A 24,008-nucleotide genomic window follows, 5' to 3' on the forward strand; every position below is an offset into this window, starting at 1 on the left:
GCTTTAAAAACACTATAAAGCTATAAAACTGGCATTTTTAGAAATATCTCATTGTTTTTGTTTTGTTACTTACTTTTTTAGTTAGATTATGGAGCAATTCTGCCAACTTTAATTATTATGTTTTTTAATGTTTGAAATGATTCGGACCATAAAATTTCCTTGCTTTGAGCAGTCGCGCCCTCTGCTGGCGAATTAAACACGATCCTCATCGACTAATTATTTAGGCGCGCTGTGCAGCACGCAGACTTGCGCAAATCTTGAATCTTCTCCGGTCTTTGTGTTCATATCTGAGCTCTCAGCTCTTGTCTGAACTTGTCTGCAAACCACGAAGCTTTACCGTCTTCTAATAGTGTTTTTATGCTACGAGCAGATGTGCGCGTTCATGGCTTCAGGGTCACACCTTCTCCAGCCAGCTGTGCGTGAAGATGATGAAGACCTTCCCTGGCAGCATCCGGACTGTTAGAGGCGCTAACCCTGCATTTACCCTCTGGGCGACGACGTTCAGCGAGCAGGAGGAGGAGGAGGACAAGTAAAACTGAGCAAGGATGATTATTTGAGCATCCTTACAGTAATTGGGGGATTTGACAGCGTGTTTTTAATAAACGCAGGGCTCTCCACTGGGCATGCTCCATCTGTGCTGAGAGAAGAGCTGTGCTCGGTGAGAATAACTGGCCGTTTGGGCGTTTTTTCTTCTTTTTTCTTCTTCTTGGGGGAGGTTTGTCGCCCTCTCATCTTTGATTTTCTTTATCAGCAGTGCAGGGAACGGGGTGGTCCTCCCATCAAAAAGAGCGATGGATGTGTTCTTCTCAGCGATGCATGAACGGCAGTGAAGTCTGTGAGCGAGGAAGCATCTCAGCGCTGAGACAAAGACCTGCTGCTTAGTGGCGGCGTGTCGTTAAATTCAGGAAGGGAGCGGGAGTGTGAAGGAGGTGAGTCTGTAGGCAGCAACAGAAGGACTGAGCAGCTCCATCAGGAGCTTTCCACCCAGCACCACTACCATCATCATCACCGCAGTCACCTTGCTGTGAAAGTCATAAACCTTCCTCAGGGCTGATCTATCAACTGTCGCATACTAGTGAGTTTAAAGAGCTGGATTTATTCTGTCGGCGTTTTCCCTCTCTTTATATATCTCTTTCGACATCTTGGATTTATCGATGATGTGACGTCCATTCTTAATGTGATGCCATTGGCTACATTGGGTTTTGGATTCGGTTTCTCTACCTTCCAGCGAGCTTGGCAGCCCTGAGCGTTTTTGATCCTCCAGCTGAATGAATGAATGAATGGATGCTTGCAGAAAATTCAGGGTTTAGAGGGGGATGCGTGTCAGACTGCCCCGATTTCTTTCACAGCTGCTGAGAAAAGGACTGGTTGCTTTGTGAGCTGCTTTCCTTATGTAATTGTTTCCGTCACCCTGATCACTCCTGTGCATGGTCTGCACTGTGCGCCTAGACTTACCTTTGCGATGAAGGGAACTTATTGGAGAAATGCCTAGGGGACGCGATGGGCCTGAGCGACGACAAGGATCGCATTGTGATAAACGTGGGAGGGATCAGACATCAGACATACCGCAGCACCCTGCGCACTCTACCTGGCACTCGCTTGTCCTGGCTGGCCGAGCCTGATGCGCCCAACCACTTTGACTATGATGCCAAGATCGAGGAATTTTTCTTCGACCGCCACCCTGGCGTTTTTGCACATATCCTTAATTACTACAGGACAGGTAAACTGCACTGCCCTGCCGATGTCTGCGGGCCGCTCTATGAGGAGGAACTGGCCTTCTGGGGGATTGATGAAACAGACGTGGAGCCATGCTGCTGGATGACCTATCGCCAGCACCGGGAGGCAGAAGAGGCCCTTGATAGTTTCAGCGGGGGGGGCCTGTTAGACCTGGGGAATGATGATCAGGAGCCAGACCAGGAGCATGCTGAGGATGATGTGGATGAAATGACGAGAAGGCTGGCTCAGGGAGACTCTCCTGATACCAGGAATGGGAGCCTGTGGAGTCGGTGGCAGAAACGGGTTTGGGCTCTGTTTGAGGACCCTTACTCCTCTAAATATGCAAGGGTGAGTCACTTTTAAAAATGTCCTTGTGTCATTGTTTTTCTTAAATTAAATTAAAGTATATATTATGTATGTTATGCAAAAATGCTAAAAATGTTCTGGTGTTGTTGTCATGATGCATTAAAAGTAATACACTTGTTAATTGGTCCTCTTCTGCTCCTTGATGGTGAAACAAAGGCGTTTGGTGGTGGGCTTTTGTAGAAAGGGCTTTTGATGACCTTGAAATTGCTCTTCTAAGGGTCCCCACAGCAGGTCGATGAGAGTGCATGTGGGAGAAAGAGGAGGAGAGGGGGGAAATGAACCAACTTCATGTAGAAGACCCATTTGCATGAAAATCATCACTTCTGTCCTCCTCTTATCTTGCTGGAGAAGATGAAGAAACTCATTTTGAATCTCACAGGTCTTTAGATAGATATTTCCACAACACGGGGATCCCAGGGCAGGCTGGCTTTTTTGGTTAAATAGGTCAGCTGCACATTAGGAAACCAGATCTTTGGCATCACCACATTTTCTTTCTGTGGCAGACCTCCAGACAAAATTAGGTTGCTGTTAGGGGTGACATTTTTAGTCTTTGTCATGGGCACTTTTCCATCAGGGTGTAATACTTGCCATTGGTGACAAGGACAACTTTACACTTTTTTTTTTTTAATATATTTGTAATTTTTTTTGGACCATGAGCCCCTAAAACAACTGCTGTGCTGCATGCTGCTTTAACAGCTGCTGTTGTAGCTGTAGTAATTAGTTATCAGGCACCAATCCAGACAGAGTAAACTGCATTGACTTGTTCTCACTCTTCCAGAAAGCATTATGGAATCAGTGCCACCCCCCACCCCATACACACTTCCAAATTTGATTTTCTTCACACAGGAAAGATTCCCCCAGCAGAAGCTCAGCTGTGTCCTACATTTAACAACAAGCATGACAAAAGCAGAGCAGGGATCGACTCCACAAAGACAGGCAGAAAGATTAATTAGAAGTGAGCCTCAGAGTTAATTACTGACTCTATTCACAGTAGATACATCAGTGGAAAAACCCTTGCCACTGCACAGCACAGTAGACCCATGGTTTTCTGGCAACAGTGAGAATTAGCCAATAAGGAGCAAACAATCGTCACTTGTTGCCCTTCCTCCAGGCCACACTGTTCCTAACTGTCACACAGACACATAATTTAGGAGGCAGTCTGATGAGACACAGCGTTTGTTTAACAGTTCGAAGGGTGGGATGTTCAGAGGGTTGAGCGAGCCTGCTTGTTAGGAGGAATCAGGGGCAAAGCAGCTCAAATTATGAGGCTTTATCGCACTGGAGTTTGTATGGTAGTGGCAGCAGTGGTGACTTGCCTCAAATAAGGATTGTTTTCATAATTGTTTTTAATTTTCTGTGTCAAAGTAGAGAAAAAAAATATGGTTAGTGCAACTCCCAAAAATTCAAATCACAATGACATTTAGATTACAGTCGCCTAAAACACAGCAAGCCAGCAGGTGTCGATTATGACTCCAACGTGTGCAGTTGGTTGAAGTCATTGTTTTGCAGCGTGGTGGTACTGTGCTCTATTACTGTCTAAGGAGTACTTGTTTCTTTTTTCGTGCAGCACATAGTGGAGAGGGGGTGGACAAAAACAACAACATTATGCAATTTGATAAAAACACCACCACTTATTAACGCCTTGAAACTTGGCAAAAAACTCCTCTTACATCATATCTGCAAAAGCTGAACGTTATTATCTCGACCACTGCGTGTTTATTAAAGTCGCCTCACTATTCGATTGCCTGCGAATGCTAAGTGCTCCACGTTCCTTTTGAATGCGTAAATGCTAAACATTTTACGCCAAATTTGTGTTACATAACAGCGTGTAGATCCACATTGTGAACTGGGATGTTGTCTCTCTGAACAAAGAGGACAGCTCTGCTGACAGGAGTTGGTGCTTCTGCAGTCAACACAGCTTCCCTCTGGACCATCATGCTAAGATGGAAGGAAGGCAGGCATTCATAAGGAGCAGTGATTTCCTCAGCACGGGGCAATGAATTGCCACTGATGAGACATGATGATGAAGGCCTGTTTTCCATCTTCTTCTTCTTATTATATTGTGCTGCATCGCCTGTCTTAGTGGCCCACTTTGAATGAGACCGACTGACAAGTACAGATCATTCCCCTCTCTCAGAGGACTTCATGCCCAGACCGGCCCTTTTCCAACTTAGTCATTCATTATTCCTCCCTGCTACTTAACAAGACTGTGCATTAGTTTGAAAGGTACAGCAGGGCCTCATTTAAGGAAGGTTTTATGCATGAGTCGATTGCTATTGATCCAACATTTGCAATTCATAGGATCATTAAGCAGATATTTGCTCTTCCTGTGCACTTCTCTGTCCATCTTTTTTCCTCCGATTGAACTTAGATTACTGTTTACTGTTGTTGTTTTTCCCCCCTACAGTAAAGAGCATGAACAATAACACATGCTGTAAACCAGTAGTGCATGAGGACAGGGCTGGGATCAATACCCAGGGGACAGCACTGTATCTGTTACACCCATGTAGTATGGAAGAATAACAGAACCTAAATGTAAAGAAATTTGATCAGCTAATCAATACTAGGGGGTGAAGTACTTTTTTTTTCCCATTAAGGGAAATTATGGCTTCACATAAAAGTCTGTCCTCAGCTCAGTGAGCCTCTCAGCTCACCGTCATTCCCAAGAGCTTGATGATGTGGACAGTATGACCTTGTGTAAGGGAAGACCTGCTGTGGTGATGGAGCTAAAGGGAAGAACCCCAGCTAAATTTAGTCCAGTGGGTTGACACTAGTGTCCTGTCTGCTGCTACTGCTGCTACAGGCGCTTAATAATTATATATGTACCATACCCTTGAAAATGGCACAACCTTGATATACAGCAGATGGATGAGAAGGAAGAACAGCAAGCTTGCATTAATTGTCCCTGTTGCAGCGGCGCTTCAGATTCAAGACACACATCAGAGAGGAGTGCAGCTGGGGTGTTATTGCCACTGTCAAACTAGATGCCACTGTCTGCGATAGAAGATTAAATTGCATTGTGTCTTACTAAGAATGGCTGCTAGGCCGTCAAGCTTGATTACACTGCATGTATTAGTGTGCTCATTCTCCTTTCTGTCCTTCTCCTCTTCCTTCTTTCCTTTCTTTTTCTGCCCCCTAAATATTTCCTGCTCAGTGGGTGGCTCTGGCTTCGCTGTTCTTTATTCTGGTGTCCATCACCACCTTCTGTTTGGAGACCCACGAAGCCTTCAATCCCATCATCAACCGCACAGAATGGGACGTGGTGGACAATGAGACAGTGATGAACACCTACCAGGAGACTGAGACCGCCATCTATCTCACCTACATCGAAGGTGTCTGTGTGGTGTGGTTCACGTTTGAATTTCTAATGCGAATAACTTTCTGCCCAAACAAATTTGACTTCATTCGAAATGCGCTGAACATCATCGACTTTGTGGCCATCCTTCCCTTCTACCTGGAGGTGGGCCTAAGCGGCCTCTCCTCCAAAGCAGCTAAGGATGTGCTGGGTTTCCTGAGAGTGGTCCGCTTTGTGCGGATCCTGCGTATCTTCAAGCTGACCCGTCACTTTGTTGGGCTGAGGGTGCTGGGCCACACGCTGAGAGCCAGCACCAATGAGTTCCTGCTCCTCATCATCTTCCTCGCTCTCGGTGTCCTCATCTTCGCCACTATGATCTACTACGCTGAACGGATTGGAGCTAATCCCAACGACCCAAGAGCCAGCGAGCACACGCACTTCAAGAACATCCCGATTGGATTCTGGTGGGCTGTAGTGACCATGACGACCCTCGGCTATGGAGACATGTACCCTCAGACGACCTCCGGTATGCTGGTTGGAGCTCTGTGCGCCTTGGCAGGTGTGCTGACCATCGCCATGCCCGTCCCCGTGATTGTCAACAACTTTGGAATGTATTACTCGCTGGCGATGGCAAAACAGAAACTACCAAAGAAAAAAAACAGGCATATCCCTCGGGCACCCCAACCAGGCTCTCCTAACTTCTGCAAAACAAGCATCAGCTCCCAGCATCAGAGCCCCATTGCCAATGACGATGTTTTCGAGATAAAGTTTCAAGGTAAGAAACAAGCGTGACATACTTTCTGATAAATGAGTTGTCTCATTTCTATTCATCCTATTTCTATTGTGCTGTTTCACTGTTCGTCTGTTCCCACACTTCAATCAGCTTATGATTCAGGCACGAGATTAAACAAAACGAGTTCTCCGCTCATAACAAATCAATAAAATATGTAATGAAAAGCATATTTGACTGGATAGGCGAATAGAGAGATTCAGCAGACTGTGAGTAATCTTGCTATTGATTTTGCACTCCTTAATGCAGTGATTCACTCCTCCTCTCTCTTAAAACTAACCGGATGCATGTATTTGTAAGATTAAGAAAAGTGTAAGTAGTTTGACGTCCCCCACCCCACCCTTGGTGTCGTTACAGCGAAGATATGTTGACCTTTGATTCAGTTTGCGCTCATAAATCTCCAAGCTTCAATAACAAAGCTTCAAACAGAGCTTCCGCAAAGGAGTGGAAGGTAAACAGCAGTTATGCAGACAGCATTATTGAACGAGTTTATCCCAGTGTGAATTAAGGTAGCAGAACATAAAAACAAACTACATATTCAAATATGTAGTGCTTGAATTAAATAAACAGCCTGCACAGAAAAATCTGATTGTTTGTTTGTTCGTTTTAATTTTTGGTTTCTTTTAAGATTCTAAACTGAACGGTGAGGCAGCTAACGCAGCTCTGGCCAATGAAGATTGCCCTCATATAGACCAGGCCATATCTCCGGAGGAAATCTTCAGCCCCAGCGAGAGAGAGCGACCCTGCTTCCTGGTCACCACTACTACTGAACGCCCCAACCACACAGGGGGCAGAGTGAGGAGGGGTACGTACAGTAACAGCCAATCACAGGCCCCCCTGAGACACTGACACCCTGTAGACCATATAGGCAGGACAAGCCCCCTTTTTTGCCTCTTTGCTGAGAGTTACACCTCAGTTTTTACACAGGCTCTCTCTCTCACACACACACATACACACACACACACTCACAGAGACACAGGCACAGTTACACACACACATGCACACAACAACAAACCTCTTTATTACAGCTATCATACACGTTCACAGCAGCTGCTTCTCCTCAGTCATCCTGCTGGGATTTGTATATATTCCGATTCACTAAAACATGTTAAGATCAAGCACAATCACCACAAATGTCCAGAGTAATTGTCCACATCTACATACTATATTTTTTGATACGTGCATAATGTAATACCCCTATTTATTTACAAGTAAGAAAACTATTTTCGAGATTTATATGATCTAGAATGTGTTGTCTTATCTGCCTAAGAAAGTATTTACGTGTTACGCGTGTACCATGTATGTATATGTGTTTTAATGATAAATACCATGCGGAATCCTGACTTTTGAGAACATTGCTCTTGATCATAACGGTGCATGAAGTGTCTTGCTGATGGGTGCTATCAGTATGGTGAAGGAGCACAACACAGATGGATGACAGCTAATATCAGATGTTATTATTAAGAAGACAAGACAAAATTGAAATTTACAGATTTCTATACTTTAATAATGGGGATCGCCCCTTTGTTTTTGTTTTGCTTTTAAATTTTCTATTAATGATAAATCAAAACATTCCTCTAAGAACGTCCTGTAAGTCTCCAGCTGTGTGCAGAAAACGGCATACAGTGTGATATTCTACCTGTAGCTGACGAAACATTCCCTGCCTGAGGTGCCTAGCTTTCTTGACTTTTTAAGTGTTATACTCCAAACCATTCCAGTACCACCCGGTGCATGCTGTTGTACTCCTAATGCACTCAATGCATGGAGAATAATAATGTGTCTCACGTCTGTGTTGACCTGTTTCTTTGGAGTCAAAAACAAGAAAGCAACAGGTGTAGTATAACCAGTGAGGAACACCAAAACACTTTGTCGTGGATTCAGTGCTGCAGTGTACTCAGAACGTTCTCTGTTTTTCAACTGAAGGTTATGAAAAGCCTTGGAGCCTTAACAGCATGTCTGGCATGAGCGGGGATGCCTCTGGAGTGTCCTCAGTGTCCGCCCTGCCCTGCAGCCCACCCTGTCTAATGCAGCACTCACATTCTCCCATCCCATCCATTATGTAGCATGGTTGAGTAGCAGATACAATGCCATTGGAAGGCCAGTCCACACTTCTTATATTTCCTGTCAGATTTTGCTTTCACACTTGCCTTCACACCTGCTTTTGTTTCTTTTTCTTTTAAAATTATTATTATTTTATGTTTATTTTTCTGGAAAATTGTATCTTAACTGTGCTTATACTTAAGCTTCCCAAGTGTTCTCCTTGGGTGTGTCATCATATCATAGACTAGAAAACATTGGCACATGCCACTCTGCATGGGTCACCTCAGTTGCAGACAAAGCACCGTTCTACTTCTTATCACAGGCTAACCACACTCTTTTCCTTGTGTTTACATCATTGCCTGTTGCTCTGTTGCTTTTGATCTCTCATTCTCTTCTGCCAATAACTTATCTCATTTGCTTTTTTGGTTTTGGTTTTTTGTTTTTCAACAACTTTTTTTGTGAAATAAATTTTCATAAGATGTAACCCCTGCCAATAATATGCTGGACATTAATTATACAAGGCTTTTAAAACATATCCAAAAGCTGTTAAGGGAACTTCTCTTAAGTGCTTTGTACGTTGCAAAGTAGAGACGTCATTCTGAAAGTGCAGTCCAGATAATGTTACCCGAGTGGCCATTAGAAAAGAAAAAATGAACATACAGTTCATGATGTCCGATGCAATATGGAGATGATGACAATTCCTATGATGCCAGTGATGAATACATCTAATGTCAACAGAACTAAAACTGTTCATTTGCATGAACTGCATGAGAAATTATGTTCAACAAGAAGCTAACTGTATTGCAATTACCTGTAAGGAGAAAAAAAAAAGGTTTTCTTTCAAAAGCTTCATAAGCTTTGTCATTTTTATGCATTTTGAAACAGCTTTACAAGAGACTCAGTCATAGCAGAGGTTTTTATGTAGCCACCATTCTTTGCCTTTCCCCAAATTCATATATTTATTTTCTTGTATTTATTTGACTGGGGCCTCCAACAGAAAAAAAAAATAGCGTGATTTAACTTGAACAATCTGTCATAAAGCCAACTAATGCTGTTATGAGCATAAATAGTTTTTATACAAATATATTTACTGGTAGTCACAAGTTTTTAAAGGGTATCAGTAGACTGCCACCACGTCTATACCGCTGTGCTGCTAAATTAAGGCAGGACTCATGAATTACGAAACAACGGTGCCTTCATACTTGGAGAGGCAAAGTAAAAACGAGTAATAAATTGACATGATATTAACATAAGTGCTCCCAGTGTAGCATCATTACACTTTATTCCATGCTCATAACAGTGTAACAAAAGCTTTATTTATAACCTTGTAGGTGAACCTTGTACCTTTTGCAAAACCCTCGTTCCCTTAATCACAGTTTTAAAAAAAATAGCCCTCTTGGATATTGTTGTTACACCACTGAACACATACTAGGACTGAACCTTTAGTAGGGATACATAGCACCAAGCAAAAAAAAAAGAAAAAAAAGAAGCACTAAAAAAGAAAACCTTAAAAAATCACTTATTAGTCCCCACGTCTTTTGTATAATAAAGCACAAAATATAAGTAAAGGGGACAAGGCAACTCCACAGAGCAAAAATATATTGAGTTAGGATCAGTTGGAGATGTCACGATGACTCGTGCAGTATGTATGTCTATTGATTTAAAACATCAATACTGTTACGGTTACATGTATTGATACTGTCCCAATAATTATGCACAAATTTTTCAGGGCACTTTAACAAATTTCTTCTTCTTTTCTTTTCCTCTTTATTTTTTGTTTTGTTGACCAATCAGAAATGTTCATTTCTAGAAGAAGATAGGCAAATTATAGCAACTAGTTTTTGTTTTTATTCTGAATGAGCAGAGTTTTACATTTTTTGAGTCATGTCTCTTGTGGTATTTAAGTGATGTTATATATTTAAAAAACAAAAAAACAACAACAACAACTTGTTAAGATTTGATGTGAAGAGATGCAGGTGAATTATATGCTCATGCAATTCAAGTGGAGGGGTGGGAAGGAAAAAAAAAGTACAGTGAGACATAGCATGGGCTGTGGGTTTACTTGGGGAAAGGTAAATGCATGTATTTTACATTTATGCAAAAGAAAAGTATTCAAATAAAAATATGTAAATATAAGTCCTTGCATGAAATAAATTTTATACACAATGAGTGTTTAGACTCCGTTTTTATTCAACAGCACATGCATCTACATACATCTTTCCTTTCCTACTAGCGTCCGGCTAGTGTTACCAACTGCTGTTTGACCCTGTCCAGGTCAAAGAGAGCTTTAAAAAAAAAGAGAAGAAAAAAAAGAGGTGACTGTGAGAGCATGACGCAAAGTATAAAAAAACGCATGACAATGACTGAACTACTGTACATAAACCTGTCAAACGCAGCATGATTGGGCATGTTTATTAACCGACTCAGAGTCTAACCTCTGCACACAGACAGTACATTGGTGTCTGACGCCTTCCGCTAAGCATGGGGAACAAAAACCCAAAACATGGTAAACCCATGTTTACCATGAAGAACTAACGGAGCACATTTTCTTTACTCTCCAAGCCAGTGTCATTTCACCTCTCCCTGCACCTGCAGAGGTAGCCATCATCGCCATCATTTCCACCATTATACATAATTTGTGTAATAATTTATTTTTGTTATTGTTGTTTTTTTATATGTTTATAGAAACCCAACGACAGCACCGGAGCAGACAACCAACAGAGTCAGTTTGTGTTATGAACCATGGTGTACCAACCACTATGTGTATGACCCATAACGGCCCATCACCCACCTGATAGTGCTGTAGCATTGTTGTGTGTATTAGTATTTTTAAATGGGTGTGACAGTGACAACCTGTACATCACAAAACTCAGCATAGATGTAGCACAGAGGACGTTTTGTTGTCAAGCCTTATGTAGCTCAGTATCTGTGACTGGTTAATGTGCTGTAATTTGTGTGCCTATTTTTGGTGTGTGCCAGTGCTGTAAATATGCTTTTTGTGTGCTGAAGTTGTGTGTACCAATGTTTTTTGAGTGATCATCAAATATTTGTGTGCTTCTTCTGTCCAAAAGTGAACAAAAAGAAATGTTGCTCCGATTTTAAACCGCAAACCCCCTTCAGCAAAAACCTGTCACGCGTCACATCAGCCAGACTAAACCGTTGAAAACAAGTCATTAACTTTGCACTGTCATCGTCACACCTTTGTAGACTTTTGCACTGTTTTGCACCAGTGAACCTTTAACATTCCTTCGATATGTTTTCATGCATCAAAGATAATGTCCACAACAATATAGTAATAATAATGTCATGCTTTAAAAAAAACTTTAAAAAAACTAAAAAACACACCACTCTTACCTTGTATTAAAGAGGCATTAAAATGGCAAGTTGTGCTGTTACAATAATAATAGTTTGTGATGCAAATCTTGGTTTTGCAGGGTAGGTAGGAACGAAATGACAGATTTTTATTTACTGAATGATGGTATGCAGTTGTACTTTGATTATCAAAGACGGCTCCTATATAACATGCATTCTCGTATCAAAGCACAGGCATTTAAATAATTGTTTAATTGACAATCACGTATAATTGGATTATACCTCTTCATCATTTTTTTTGGACACATCCAAATTGCTACATTGGTATGTAATACTAACTAATACCAAACCATTATCCTCATCATACTGGACAAGTGCCTCTGTTATGTAAATTCTTCTTACCATTCAGGATTACAGCTTAACCAACACGACGATGAAACAATATGCATTTTCTTTTAAATTAACCATCAGTCACCAGCACATTGAAAACAAGCATCAGCTCAGTACTTGAAAGCACGTGTACGCAGCATCGACCCCAGTGCTGATCAGCTTCTAAAGGCAAGCAACGAGCATAACCTAGTTAAAGATACAGAGTCCTGATCCACTGTTTGTGTAGACAAAGTTAGTGAGAAGGGACCAACTTTTTACCAAACAACTGCAAACACACTGCCAACCACTTGCTGAGATCTGAGTGCAGTCTGGTACAGCAGATCTGAATATGTCAATAGAGCTGGGGGGACTGTGTGCTGGTCAAGTTATAATACATGTAAGACAGAAAGCAAGAAAGAAAGCTATTATCATGAAACAGAATCAATTACACAACTTAGAGGCAACTAATTTGTGGCATTTGGTGCGATTTCAGAGTGTGTGTTTTGAACACCGTGCATTTTGTGGTTAGTTATCTCAATAAGGTGTTCAGTGGTCGTTCTGATTGGTTTGTTGTTTAGGGATTTTTGTGTCTTTTTTGACCAATACAGTTCAGACTTGTACAATAGTGATAAATAAAAAAGAACCACAGAAATTATCACTTTTCAGCGAGTGTCCATTTATTTTCCCATCCCGAACATAATCCTGGTAAAAGCACTTTAACATTTTTTAATGTTTCCACATTTAACTTATATGAACATTTAAAGTAAAAATTTTCATATAAAAGAAAGTCACGGAAAAGTCGGCATCAGCTTTTCTGAGTACCTTCACTGCCTTTCTCAAAGGCACTGCCTTAACAACTGCAGTTGGTATCCAGGTGCTGCACTGCGGAGGTCTACTCCTTATAAATATGTAGGTTGGGTCATGTCCAGTGGATGAGTTTCTTCCAAGATTAATGAAGTATGAAAGTGGTGCAAATCAGACAAACAGAAAATCAAAGAATATGACACAGATGGGCAAAGGCATAAATAATTGATAGACCAGTAGAAAAATGGAAAATAAAATGCTGTTGTGTGTATGTGCGAGTGGTACATCACATGACAGAGAATTTTTCACCATGGATTGCTGAGATTGACTGCCTCCTGACATTCAAGATCACAGCAATAAAACCCCTGACATGAGAAGATGGAGCTGTAACACTAGTCTAGCCCATCCCTCATATGACCTGTAACAGCTTCATTGAGGAAGGCAAACACGTCAGGTGGAGTTGCAGCTACAGGCGTGGCCATACCCTGCAAAGCCATTGACCCCATCGTGTCCATCATAGACAAATTATGGCCACATGAAACATAAATCACAGAACCATGCAAGGATATTTATGACAAACTGCAGATTAAAGTGTGACCGCTTCAAGTAGCTCAGGTAGCCTTTTAACATGTGAAAGTTAGTGTTGAGTCAAGGGCACTTAAAATGATCGCACGTGGGTTTCACAGGGCACCGATAAACCACTAAAACACAAATGTGTTAACTCCCCAAAGCATTCGCTTTTTATAGCCTCTGATTGTCATGCAGAATAAATGTCCCTGCTCCAGCGTTACTCGAGTGGTGCAGAATTTTTTTCTGTGCCGGTCGTTGCAGCGCAAACTGCCATGGAGTGTCCGGCTCCGCAGCCAATGAGAACAGGTCTTAGACCAGGAACGAGCTGTGGATGAAAGACGTTGGCCTGCGAGCCGTCTCCGCACATTCCATGTTCATTCCAGCCCCACGAGAAGAGACTTCCCCCTGAAAGGGAGAAGGATCATGGGTCAGTGTAACTGACAGGAGAAAGAATGAGGGAGCTGTAGTACAGTGTGTACAATGTAGGCTAAAATCAGCATCCTGGATTACAAAAAAACAGGGTGCAAAAGAAAACACACACAGCTCCTGTTCCCCACCCTGACACTTGGTCAATAACAAAGCCTCGCTGCTCTTCACAGCTGGAGAGCCTATCGGTGGGTGTGGTCAGGTCTGCATCACCGAGGAGACACGTGCCATGGCAACACAGTTACCTAACAGGCTCCATTGCCATGACAACAGAAGCGAGCTTGCTTTCTCAAGGGTAACACATCTTCAAGCTCTCCCCGTACTGCAGTCGTGTGCCTTTCGTGTCATCTTTTCATTTGTTTCATCGCGAGGTTGTCTTTGTCTTTGTCTGCGTTTTCAGCTCGTCCCCGAAAAGCCGCAGCGCTTGCCAGAAAGACGCATATGTTTTCACCAGTTCACAGACCTCGATGCCATGCCAAGCAGCTCATGCCAATGTGACAGTTTGCCAGAAACCGCTTATGCGTTACAAACATGCATGTAGTGCCCGTCTTAAAGACAGTGCATGTATTTACGACTGGACTGACACCTTTTCTTTGATTTAGTGTTCAGAAAGTATTATTGGACTAAATGTGTTGAAACATTTGGTTCATTGGGAAGAAAAAAATCTTTATTTTGGTGCTGTGCTTAATTCATGGGCTCACTGACTGGAGTATAGCACATCAGTGTTTCCATGGCAACAAAGTGTCTGCATAATATTCTGCACGACAAAAGGATAATAAAAAAAAATAAGGAATCTCAAACCAAAAGGCCATTTGTGCATGCAAACAAATGCTGTTATTTGTTTTTGAAATTTGTCAGTTTAAAATTTCACACCCAAATAACAACGCCACAGTGACACAGTCTGCGGAGGTTGCCTTTTTTTTTAGTGTGACTTGCATCATTCTACAGATACAGCTCTAATTTAAGGTGTTCGTGCTTCTACAATCCCATTAAGTGGAAAAATGTTCACATGAACCAAAAATCTTTCCTCAGATTGGATGAGCTGTGGCCACAGAGTCTTTGACCCATCTCCCTACCTCTGACCACCGCTGATGATTTTCACACACCAGGAGAACTTGCTCAGGTTCTAATGAGCAAAGGATGAGCAGGCAACAGATATCATAAGCAGCATGCAATGCTCTCCGTTCCTTTCCGCCTGACCTACTTCAGCACCCGAAATAGCAGCACTCAGGTCTGCGCTTCCAATCCTGTTTTGCTATTTCATTGCTCCTGCCACCACACGTCAGACAGGAGGAGGAAGAGAGGTGAGCGTGGCAGAAGATTGAGATGCTGGAGGTTCAGATGAGACCTCTATTTGCTAGTTCTGCCTTCACGGCCCATAACTCAACTTTTTCAAAGTGCTTCTTGCGAACTATGGATGATGGACAATTTCCACATATTCAAATTAGAATCGCACATTCATTATCGCTATCAATTAGTGAGATTAACACCAATGAATGGCATGGATGCTTGCAGAAACACCACCGATGTTCACAGTTTCCTCTCTTATGGAAGCATGCGCCTGTATTTCAGTGATAATCTGTGATATTTATATTCGTGCTCATGTAAAAAAAACTGGGTCAGTGTTCAAAAATTAATGTGATAGATTTTACTTCCAAAAACCCTTTTACATGCCTAGCTGGTTACTATAGAAAAGCAGGAGACTTTTGGCAGGCCTGGCAAGAATAAAAGCACATTTAATCTAATGAGCGATCGCAAACAAGCAGTCAGACATGTCTATCTTTGTTCAGTTCTCTTTGAGGGATGCATGTGAGTGTGCGGAGTCTGTTCAGCGGTTAAGCAGACAAAGGGAGATCGTTCTACAAACATATGACTGGAAAAACTTGCCTGTAAATGGGCATCTGGTTAATTCATCCCCTTTACAGGCCTGTTCGGGTAATTGCTTCTGTCAATGATATCCATCTATCCACACTGTAATTACATCCTCATGCAATAGCCACTGAGCAATGAGCTGACCTCAGAAATGCTCTGCAGCTTTACAAGGATTAATTGTTAACACTGTAATGCATTAGACAGCTCCCTTACTAACTTTTTAGTAGGGGTGAGGGCAGCTTGAAATAGTTTAGCCTCACCGATGTGTCTTCTACATTACTTCACGCAAACACAGCCAGAGTCACCTCAGGCCATTGAGGATGTCTCTCATTTCAGCCATGAGAATTTAAAGAACCCAGTAAGTTCAAACTTTGCTTTTAATTTTTCATAAAAGGCTTTTGTTTCCTATGGAAATGTTGAGTGCACTTGTGCATTATGTGAATAATAAGTTAGGAGAAAAGTGAAGAAACTGCAAGGACATTTTTGAGAGAACACACTCACCTACAGTAGCAAGGTTATGTTCTGATCCACAGCAAATCTGTGGAGAAAATAACTTTTAAATACATGTTGAAAAGCAAATGTGCAATTTTAAGACTCTAATATTCAATGACATATGATACTGACAATTGAATTAATCGCATTCTCCCTTACAAATTAAATAAAATGACAAGATAAAGCCACTTAGATTTAATTTTAAAATTTGATAATTTAATAATGATTTTTTTTCACATCTTTACATACGTTTGGTACTCCAGCATACGATTCCCTTTAGCGCATAATATAAATTGAAACTATAGCAGAGACCCAACTGATTCATAACTCTTAAAAGCCACTGCTGGGCTTGCTGGAGGAGTTAATGCAGCCATTTGAGGATGCTTATACAGTCTTGCCCTTTGCTGACTGAAACCTTTTAGATTTTAATGGCCTTTTCTCCTGCTTCCCCCTTCACAAGTATGACAAGAATTGAGTGGACATGCTTAAATGCTAATTGAATCCTGCATATGAGACACAGTCCACTGCATGGCTGTTAAATGCAATTAAAGTACTGTCTTGAGCCACCCCTCATTTCTTTATATTTTGTTTCCAAAGAGCCAGACTTTCTTGCAATCTGTCTTGCAAGCAGTCTTGAGCAATAGTTCTCCAGGTTTTTTGAAGGTCTTTCAAAGTTCAAATAACTGTCAATTTGCATGGAGGAGGTCAGGATAGAGGTACAACAGTGAGTGTTTGCAGCCATCTGTAAAAAAAAGAAAAGAAAAGTGGAGGTTGTGTCATGGCTTGGGTGTGCACATTAGCCAGTGGCTCTTGTCAAAATTGATGGAAAGTACTGTCAAATTTTGATTTGTCATGCAGAACTATCTGGAACGCATCTAATTAGCAACAGCTTTAGTTTTCACAATGACAACGATCCTGAAAACAATAAAAGCATAGATGGATAGAAAAACATGCAAGAGATGGGCATGTGATTAACTGAGCTCATGTACAGGGACACCATCGGTCATGGATTGGCCTCCCCTCTGCCCAGACCTCAACATTATTGAAGCAGTGTGGGAACAGAACAGAATGACAGTTAGTCTGAAGGTCCTTCAAAGGTCCTGGAGAACTGTTCCTGAAGACTACTTGCAGAAATTACAACAAAGCTTCCCTAAGAGAGTTCAGGCAGTGTTAAAGAATAAAGGCAGCCATAACAAATATCAACTTTAAGCTTCGTTAGAAAGGTGCAAACGCAGTTTTTTCCTTATTCACTGTATTTACATGTATGTTTGCACTTTAACCAATAAATAAGTGTACAGAATTCCCATTTTTGTAGCAAAATATAGAATCTTGCATGTAGCACTTTATTTGACAAAGAAAACAAGTGATTAACTGAAACTGACCCACTGATCATGAACCACTGACGGGTTGAAATTTGTCCATCAGTAATGCTCACATGGCTCCCTCCTGGCACTAACAGCCATGTCACATTCAAAGTCACTTACATGACCTTTCTTTCACATTCAGATGTTCAGTTTGAACCTTAGCACATCGTCCTGACCACGTCTTCATACATCAGTTGGTGTCATGTGATTGGCTGTTGGTAGATGTACCTAAAAAGTGGCCAGTCAGTGTATATGTACAGTGCTTTAACAAAGTAGTGTGGCCTGAGTGATTCATATCCCACTCAGCCAATTCATCTTACTTCACGCTCAACACACAAGGTGACAAAGCTTTGACACCTTGTGTGTTGTTGCAATGATCTGTGCGCAGTGGAAAGATGAAAGGAGCACTTGTCCTTGTTTGTCCCTGACATTTGCTTCATTGGCAATGACCATATTGTCACTATTTAGACTACAGGTTAGTTGCTACAATCCCATTCACATGTAATTGTCCTTACGGGAGTAGAGAAAACTGCCTTCACTGATAAACACAAGTCGTTTTTTTCCCCCTGTTGAACTATAATGACAGTGCGAGTATGCTTTGTACATAAGAGATAATTATCCAAATCATTAAGAACCTTCTGTTCAGGGGAAACATGCTTCGCCTTATACTAAACAATCAACGGCTACTTTAACTGTAACTGTCTGCTGCCTCCTGCTGGACGTCTACTGGCATTTTCAACAAAGCACTATCCTCAAGACCAGCAATCCAAACACAAGTCAAGAAAACATTTAATTGTTACTGATTGCAGCACAGCTATAGGTTCTGCCATCTGGCGAAGTGCTAAACACTCCTACCTGTGTTGCTCCACAAAGGTTTTCAACCTCTGCAGGGAGTCCAACCTCCTGGGTGCCACCTTGTGCCGCACGGCCAGCTGGCTGCTGCTCTGTGTCCTCACTGGCTGATATTTGACGGCCCAGCTGTCCATAATTTCCCCTTCCCCATGTGAACACTCTCCCGCTCTCTGAAACAGATAATGGGATTGCTTTTTCAGTTTGGGCAACTGTCCTCTAAATCCTGTAAAAACTACTGAACATCACAGACCCGAGTACCTGTCTGAGCAACATTATGAGTCCAGCCGCTCCACACATTTATCACTTTTTCTCCATCCAGCAGAGATCGCTTCAGAAGAGTGGGAGAAGACAGGAAGGGCTCTGTGGTGGTCAGCTGACCATGCTTGTTGCTTCCCCACAGAAACAAATCGCCATCTCCTGCACACATGACAGCGACAGCATTACTCTTCATTCAGCACAAGCAGCAGCAAAAAAGCAGAACAGCAATTGAGATGCTCTGGTGAACTAATTACAGGACATCAGAGAGGGCAGACTTGATGTATGATAAAGAAGTGTGCTTATGTGTGTAAATTGTCCCTATGAATGAGCAGTGCAAAATACATAGCTTATTATTGCAGAACATATTGAAGCAACTCACTACCATCCTACCTGTAAGGCACACACAGTGTGCTGACCCTGCAGTTACCCGGTGTGATATTCTTTGATCCAGACCTGCAACAAGGTCATAAATATCTGTCACATCTACAAATCACCAATAATAGAATAAATTATTAATTATTTATGTTCAGTACAACTTACGTTACCTGGTACCAGACAGGGCACCTTAGAGTTAAAGTGAGATGGGACAGCATGTGGACTGAATGCTCTCTTAGCATAACTGAAAAGACCAGTTCCCCACTGATAAACACAGCCTGAGCCTGAAAGTCAAACAGAATTACAGGATTTATAGCTTCACATGAAAAACAGGAGCAGTCAGAGTGCATACCTCCACCAAGACTGAAAATTCCCTGCATGCACTAAGTCCTATGAGATGAAAGATATCTGGTTGCAGACTGGTTTATGGTATTTTCTTGAGAACATCAAGCCAAAGTTTAAATTTGATAAAAGGCTATTTCAGCTCCACAAACAGCCGAAACGTGGTTTGGCTGTTTGTGTGTGTATATATATATATATATATATATATATATATATTATAAATACAGCTAAGAAACATAAAGACAAAGAAACAAAAAGACAGGCAAAAAACCAATCATGTAACCACTTTGGCAGATGTTAAAAAAAAACGAGGGCCGTTCACAATGCTACCTTACCAGTAACAGCAAGTGAGTGTCGGAGTCCTGCTGCTACACTAACTAGTGGCTCCTTCAGATTCTGTCAACAAACAGCACAATGACATCTGCCTTAATGAAAGTGATTAAGATGACAGGTAAGTAAAGATCATTTATACTAATGTAGATCACTCAAGATGTATTGAATGGATATTTTAAAAAAATAAATTAAAAACTTTACTTTATAAAAACTGCACCCCCAACGTGTTCTCACCTCAACAACCAGTAGAACTGCTGAGTGTGTCACAGTCTCTCCAACACCCAGTTGCCCAAATGCATTGGAACCACATGCTAATAGTTGCCCACCGTCTGAGAGTGTGCCATAACAAGAAAAGAAATATGCCTTTAACTAAGACACACTGAAAAATTACGCTTTTGGATGAGTGGAAAGTAGTTAAGGTGTCCTCCGTTATTCCCATTCTGTTAAATATGTAGGGTTTTTTTTTTTGACAATATAGCAATGAATGTGAGTTAGTTTTTTTTCCACCCTTTTTCTAGAAACACATGTATCATAATGGTCTAAGGATAATATACAGTGGCTTGCAAAAGTATTCGGCCCCCTTGAACTTTCCCACATTTTGTCACATTACAGCCACAAACATGAATCAATTTTATTGGAATTCCACCTGAAAGACCAATACAAAGTGGTGTACACGTGAGAAGTGGAACAGAAATCATACATGATTCCAAACATTTCTTTTTACAAATAAATAACTGAAAAGTGGGGTGTGCGTTATTATTCAGCCCCCTTTGGTCTGAGTGCAGTCAGTTACCCATAGACATTGCCTGATGCGTGCTAATGACTAAACAGAGTGCACCTGTGTGTAATCTAATGTCAGTACAAATACAGCTGGTCTGTGACGGCCTCAGAGGTTGTTTAAGAGAATATTGGGAGCAACAACACCATGAAGTCCAAAGAACACACCAGACAGGTCAGGGATAAAGTTATTGAGAAATTTAAAGCAGGCTTAGGCTACAAAAAGATTTCCCAAGCCTTGAACATCCCACGGAGCACTGTTCAAGCAATCATTCAGAAATGGAAGGAGTATGGCACAACTGTAAACCTACCAAGACAAGGTCGTCCACCTAAACTCACAGGCCGAACAAGAAGAGCGCTGATCAGAAATGCAGCCAAGAGGCCCATGGTGACTCTGGACGAGCTGCAGAGATCTACAGCTCAGGTGGGGGAATCTGTCCATAGGACAACTATTAGTCGTGCACTGCACAAAGTTGGCCTTTATGGAAGAGTGGCAAGAAGAAAGCCATTGTTAACAGAAAACCATAAGAAGTCCCGTTTGCAGTTTGCCACAAGCCATGTGGGGGACACAGCGAACAGGTGCTCTGGTCAGATGAGACCAAAATGCAAAACGCTATGTGTGGCGGAAAACTAACACTGCACATCACTCTGAACGCCATCCCCACTGTCAAATATGGTGGTGGCAGCATCATGCTCTGGGGGTGCTTATCTTCAGCAGGGACAGGGAAGCTGGTCATAGTTGATGGGAAGATGGATGAAGCCAAATACAGGGTAATCTTGGAAGAAAACCTCTTGGAGTCTGCAAAAGACTTGAGACTGAGGCGAAGGTTCACCTTCCAGCAGGACAACTACCCTAAACAAAGCCAGGGCAACAATGGCATGGTTTAAAACAAAACATATCCATGTGTTAGAATGGCCCAGTCAAAGTCCAGATCTAAAACCAATCGAGAATCTGTGGCAAGATCTGAAAACTGCTGTCCATCTAATCTGACTGAGCTGGAGCTGTTTTTCAAAGAAGAATGGGCAAAGATTTCAGTCTGTAGATGTGCAAAGCTGGTAGAGACATACCCTAAAAGACTGGCAGCTGTTATTGCAGCAAAAGGTGGTTCTACAAAGTATGGACTGAATAATTACACACACCCCACTTTGCAGTTATTTATTTGTAAAAAAACTGCAAAGTGGGGTGTGTCCTTTGGACTTCATGGTGTTGTTGCTCCCAATATTCTCTTAGACAACCTCTGAGGCCGTCACAGAGCAGCTGTATTTGTACTGACATTAGATTACACACAGGTGCACTCTATTTAGTCATTAGCACTCATCAGGCAATGTCTATGGGCAACTAACAGCACTCAGACCAAACGGGGCTGAATAATAACGCACACCCCACTTTTCAGTTATTTGTAAAAAATGTTTGGAATCATGTATGATTTTCGTTCCACTTAAGTGTACACCACTTTGTATTGGTCTCACGTGGAATTCCAATAAAATTGATTCATGTTTGTGGCTGTAATGTGACAATATGTGGAGAAGTTCAAGGGGGCCGAATACTTTTGCAAGCCACTCTATCTGCACTTTCAGAAAAATTAATCTAATATAATGAAATTTCTAATATAACACAGCTATATTATTTTGTTTTATATACAATTCATCTATTGTATTATTCAAATATAATAAAATGTTATATTAGAATAAAAACTAACATTGCCATAAAAGATCTATTATCCCTGCCCCAAAGAAACACCTGTGGTTTGGCTAGCAATATCACCCTTAAACCAAGTACAACTAGAAATGAGGATAAATTCCTGGTAGGAAACGGTGCTGACTGCTCACCAGTGAGAAGAAGGGTAAAATCCCAACCACAGGCGATGTCTGTGACTCTCTGATTCAGGATGGGGCAGTGCTGAAGAGTTGCGATGTCTCCACTGTGGCCAAGTCCCAGCTGGCCTCTGTTATTCTGTCCACACACAAACACCTGGCCACTCTCTGTCCAGCATGGAAACAATCAAAGATTTTACTTAGATGTGTTATTTTTGGGACAGTTACACCTGTACACTCACTCTAGACATTTACTTAAACAAACGAGACTGAACTGAGTGGAAGTTTGCTTCTACCGTTTGCTGTTAGATCATTCATAATTTTTGCATTAACAGATTAGCAACATAAAAACAAACAATTAATTTCACTGGCCAGAAGGAGGCGCCACATGACTTATGAAGGTCTTGCTCACAATACCACAACAGACTACAAACATCATTCGCTGGTGGGCTGAAGTTTGTGTTTAATATAGGACGAAAGGATACGTACCGGTAATAACTACGGAGTGTCCCCCACCGCCGCTGACAGCCCGGACTGGCCTGTTTTGTAGGGCAGCAATGTTAGAGAGCCGGGGCAAAGCCTGGTCCTCTACATGTCCCTGGCTCAGTTGCCCGTAACTGTTGGCTCCCTGACAATAACAGCACAGCTTAATAAAAGTATATGACAGACCGAAAACTACTATCAGTGCTCAGGTGACCGTGAACCAGATGTTAACATCTGTTTTTTGTCGCCTCACCTGTAAAGACAGTAAGTTTGGACGCTAGTTAAGCTAACGTTAGCAAAAGTGCTACGTCTTCTGCGTTTCCAATTGAAGAGTCACTTTGTTCCTTGCATTTAAATAAAGGAATTACACAACCAGATATACGCGACTTTTACAGTGTACTGTTCAATATAACAAACTTACCCAAGAATGTAAACAAAACTCCAACCGTGCGTGTGTTTCCATGGAGTATCTGGGCTAAACACTCAAGTATGCTTTGCGACACTGTCGCGAAGGCGCTTAAAACGGATATATGAGTGGCAAAAGTTACAAACTAAGTTATGACTTTGTAGAAATGTAATATCTAACAATATCTAACATACAGATACATAATATCTGGTAAAATAATGGGTGGATTTTTTTATTCACCTCAACATAAACTCATCATCATATTCTGTGTTATGATTAACTTGTTTGTGTTCGACAAGGTTTGTGGTTTTGCCAAACCACGTTTCGGCTGTTTGTGGAGCTGAAATAGCTCCACACGTGACTTGCCTTACTATCACCCATTATCACTGATTGAGAGAGTAAACACACATAAGATAAGATAAGATAAGATAAGATAAGATAAGATAAGATAAGATAACCTTTATTAGTCCCACACGTGGGAAATTTGTTTTGTCAATAATACAGTTACGCTCCAATGTGTTCTTGTTAATCATAAACTACAAATTTACCTCAAATCACTAAAATGTTGATATTTTAATATGAGAATCAATTCTAGATCATAAATGTCTGGTATCGGAGGAATCGATATTTCAGTATCGATTGTAACGCCACTGCAGAAGAGACTACAGCTTCACAAAAAAACAACTTCAATGCTAAATGATCAAATTCTTCAGGTGACAAATTTAGAATAATCTGGGCAGCACTATTATGCTGCTGCCTAAGTTTTAATTTTATTCACCTTTAAATATAAGCTACCATTATGTGTGTCATTTCTTGAAACTATAGTTTTGATGTGTTAAATCAGACCAATTTCTTAAGCTGGGCAGTAAAGTAAGTTTTCTGCTCTGTCTGTCTGCTCTGTCCTTTGCTGCCTCTCCTCCTGTCATCTTCACTGTTCACACATATTTATTC

General features: G+C 41.5%; 2 protein-coding genes across 5 annotated transcripts; one reads left to right on the forward strand and one right to left on the reverse strand.

The window, feature by feature from the left end:
• The first annotated feature begins 78 nt into the window (after positions 1-78).
• Positions 79-12,543, forward strand: kcnc1b (potassium voltage-gated channel, Shaw-related subfamily, member 1b). Of its 2 annotated transcripts, XM_026175644.2 has the most exons (5): positions 116-658; positions 755-2,064; positions 5,237-6,152; positions 6,796-6,972; positions 8,091-10,376. In XM_026175644.2, the coding sequence occupies exons 2-5, from the start codon at positions 1,501-1,503 to the stop codon at positions 8,228-8,230; spliced, it is 1,797 nt and encodes a 598-aa protein (XP_026031429.1). In that variant the 5' UTR covers positions 116-658; positions 755-1,500; the 3' UTR covers positions 8,231-10,376. The 2 variants fall into 2 exon arrangements, with proteins under 2 accessions (XP_026031430.1, XP_026031429.1); XM_026175645.2 differs by lacking the exon at positions 8,091-10,376 and adding an exon at positions 10,893-12,543 and having other exon boundaries at positions 79-2,064.
• Positions 12,544-23,210, reverse strand: sergef (secretion regulating guanine nucleotide exchange factor). Of its 3 annotated transcripts, XM_026175671.2 has the most exons (11): positions 23,073-23,210; positions 22,658-22,796; positions 22,184-22,336; positions 19,811-19,905; positions 19,579-19,639; positions 19,072-19,185; positions 18,917-18,979; positions 18,527-18,685; positions 18,272-18,438; positions 16,062-16,098; positions 12,544-13,667 (listed from the first exon to the last, which is right to left on the reverse strand). In XM_026175671.2, exons 1-11 carry the CDS (start codon positions 23,112-23,114, stop codon positions 13,480-13,482), a joined length of 1,218 nt encoding a protein of 405 aa, XP_026031456.2. In that variant the 5' UTR covers positions 23,115-23,210; the 3' UTR covers positions 12,544-13,479. The 3 variants fall into 3 exon arrangements, with proteins under 3 accessions (XP_026031456.2, XP_080160018.1, XP_080160017.1); XM_080303891.1 differs by lacking the exons at positions 12,544-13,667; positions 16,062-16,098 and adding an exon at positions 16,252-16,794; XM_080303892.1 differs by lacking the exons at positions 19,579-19,639; positions 19,811-19,905.
• Between the last annotated feature and the right edge of the window lie 798 nt (positions 23,211-24,008).

This window comes from Astatotilapia calliptera, chromosome 7 (genome assembly GCF_964374335.1).
Source record: "Astatotilapia calliptera chromosome 7, fAstCal68.1, whole genome shotgun sequence".
In the NCBI taxonomy this organism is placed as follows: Eukaryota; Metazoa; Chordata; class Actinopteri; order Cichliformes; family Cichlidae; genus Astatotilapia; species Astatotilapia calliptera.